A 2,533-nucleotide genomic window follows, 5' to 3' on the forward strand; every position below is an offset into this window, starting at 1 on the left:
GAGAGAGAGAGAGAGTGTGTGTATGCGCTGGGGGGGATAATGTTATCGAGTGATTATTCTGACTGAGATGTTTTACTTGGTTTCTGCTTCTTGATCATTTGATGTTTAAGTAAAATGAGGCACAGGGTTGTTGCTGAGTCGTGTGGGAACAGCATTGTGATTTGCTGGCCTAATTAAAAATGATAAAGGATTAAAGGTAAGCAATATGTGTGTGTATGTATATCTATCTATCTATAATATTTGACAATCAACTGTTTAAAAATGGGAAAGATCCCTTTAAAACCATTTTGACCGATCTTTGTCAAACACACACTCATTTTCGGTCACTGAGGCCACCTTGGTGTAGATGATTTAAAGTATACCTCTTAATCAGTTTCCTATAGTCAGTAATACTATATTTAACGAATGAGCAATTCTGTGACCTAGAAGGAATACTTGAGGCTTATTTTAGATGTTACATTTTCTAAAGTACACCCATTCTTTGTTTCAGCAGTTTTCATTCCTGAGGGCATAGTCACACACACACACACACACACACACACACACACACACACACACTCAGATACACACACACAAAGGAGGTGTGAGGTGTTTGTAGAGGAGTTGTTGTTCCTTTTTATTTTTGTTTTTTGGTTTTATTACCGAATTTTTTTTAAGCCCATTTTTTTCTTTTTTTCTTGTTTCTTTTGTTTTTGGTGAAGATTCAGAAATGGAGGTAATTTAGACATTAGATCATCCTGAAAACTAATTTTTAAACTCCCAAGGTCAGAGCTTTTAAAACTAAAATTGGAGAAGTTCAGGAAGGGTTAGGGCTATTATTTCCTTCCCTTTCTCCCTGTTATTTTTGATGTTGTACAGACCCTAAATTCATTTTTTGTGTGTGGTTGTTCTTAGCTTTCTGGATATGAATTATATTATTAAATTATTTTTAAATATACTTTTTTTATCTTGGGTGTATTTTCCTATATGAGAAACAAAACCACAGAAACTTGGACAGTGGAAACAGTACATGAGCCACCTTTACTATATAACCTTGTCCTATCCCTTACTTATTCCCTAATTCCCCAATATTAATCATATTATATTCTGGTAACACCCAGACTAGAAATATTCGACTTTTCCCCCCCTCACAGGAAAAGATGAACCTGGACTGAAGGGTATAGACCCGGGACACATACCTGGGGCAGGAAAAAGAAGTGGAAGAGACGACTTTTTTTTTTGTAAGAGAAAATCTGGTGGAGATAAACGAATGTCCCCTCATCACCAAAGGAAAGTTCTTCGGATTTTCATTCCAGAAATCTTGTTTTCAGGATGTCAGTGAACATTTCCACTGCAGGAAAAGGTGTGGATCCAAACACAGTTGATACTTATGACAGTGGTGATGATTGGGAAATTGGGGTTGGGAATTTAATAATAGATTTGGATGCTGATTTGGAGAAGGACAGACAGAAATTAGAGATGAATAATTCCAGTAACAGCACTAGCAGCAACAGCTCCAAGGATTGTGGGAGTTTGGCTTCCAGTGGGGCTAATGCTACCACCGTCTTAGCTGATGGCCTAAAATTTGCTTCTGTTCAGCCCTCTGCTCCCCAGGGGAATTCACACAAAGAGACCAGCAAATCAAAAGTGAAAAGGAGTAAAACTTCTAAGGATGCTAATAAATCTCTGCCTTCTGCTGCCTTGTATGGGATTCCTGAGATCAGCAGTGCTGGTAAGAGGCAGGAAGTCCAAGGGCGCCCTGGAGAGGCAACTGGCATGAATTCAGCACTGGGTCAATGTGTGAGCAGCAGCAGCTGTGGCAACCCAAACAGCAATAATACCAATACCAGCACCAGCACCACTATTGCTGCCACAGGGGCAGCCTCTTGTGGGAAAAATAAAGAGGAGAAAACAGGTAAAAATCAGAGCAGTAGAGGCTCCAAGAGGGATAAAGATACAGGGAAATCCAGGAAAGACAAACATGACCTGCTTCAGGGCCATTCCAATGGCAGTGGTGGCCAAGTCCCCTCTGGGGGGCACCTGTATGGTTTTGGGGCCAAGGGCAATGATGGCGGGAGTCCCTACCATTGTGGGGATGCTGGGAGTGTTACCTCCTCCCCTGGAGGGGAAGTTAGCAAAAATGCTCCGGATTCAGGGCTCTTGGGGAACTCTATTTTGGTAAAGAAAGAAGAAGAGGATGAGCAGAACCACAGGCGAATCAAGAAACTGAAAACAGAGAAGGTAGGACAAGTCACCTTCTTAGATATTCACCTTGTGTACCTCATTGTTTATTTTTATCTGGGTGCCTTTACCTATGTATACCATAAACATGGTTTGCTTTCTGGTCTTAGTGGCATTTATATTGTATCACCATTATTATTTAATATCCGAGTGAATTATTTAGATCTGTACAACTAATGGTGTTCTTGTAGCTGTTGTGGTGGCAGCAGTGATCACTTCATAGATGGAAGTTTATGTGTGAGTGTGTTTATATATGAGAGAGAGAGAGAGAGAGAGAGAGAGAGAGAGAAAGAGAGAGAGAGAGAGAGAGAGA

At 40.5% G+C, this 2,533-nt stretch overlaps 1 protein-coding gene across 1 annotated transcript; it reads left to right on the forward strand.

Moving 5' to 3' along the window:
- The first annotated feature begins 32 nt into the window (after positions 1 to 32).
- Positions 33 to 2,479, forward strand: LOC123254424 (zinc finger protein 608-like). Its single transcript, XM_044683451.1, has 2 exons — positions 33 to 196; positions 1,134 to 2,479. The coding sequence occupies exon 2, from the start codon at positions 1,312 to 1,314 to the stop codon at positions 2,395 to 2,397; it is 1,086 nt and encodes a 361-aa protein (XP_044539386.1). The 5' UTR covers positions 33 to 196; positions 1,134 to 1,311; the 3' UTR covers positions 2,398 to 2,479.
- The last annotated feature ends 54 nt before the right edge of the window (positions 2,480 to 2,533 follow it).

Source organism: Gracilinanus agilis, unplaced genomic scaffold, assembly GCF_016433145.1.
Source record: "Gracilinanus agilis isolate LMUSP501 unplaced genomic scaffold, AgileGrace unplaced_scaffold21873, whole genome shotgun sequence".
NCBI lineage: Eukaryota > Metazoa > Chordata > Mammalia > Didelphimorphia > Didelphidae > Gracilinanus > Gracilinanus agilis.

Bases quoted from the DNA above. Each gene is read 5' to 3' on its own strand.
- LOC123254424 (XM_044683451.1), top strand. From the start codon at position 1,312: ATGTCAGTGAACATTTCCACTGCAGGAAAAGGTGTGGATCCAAACACA.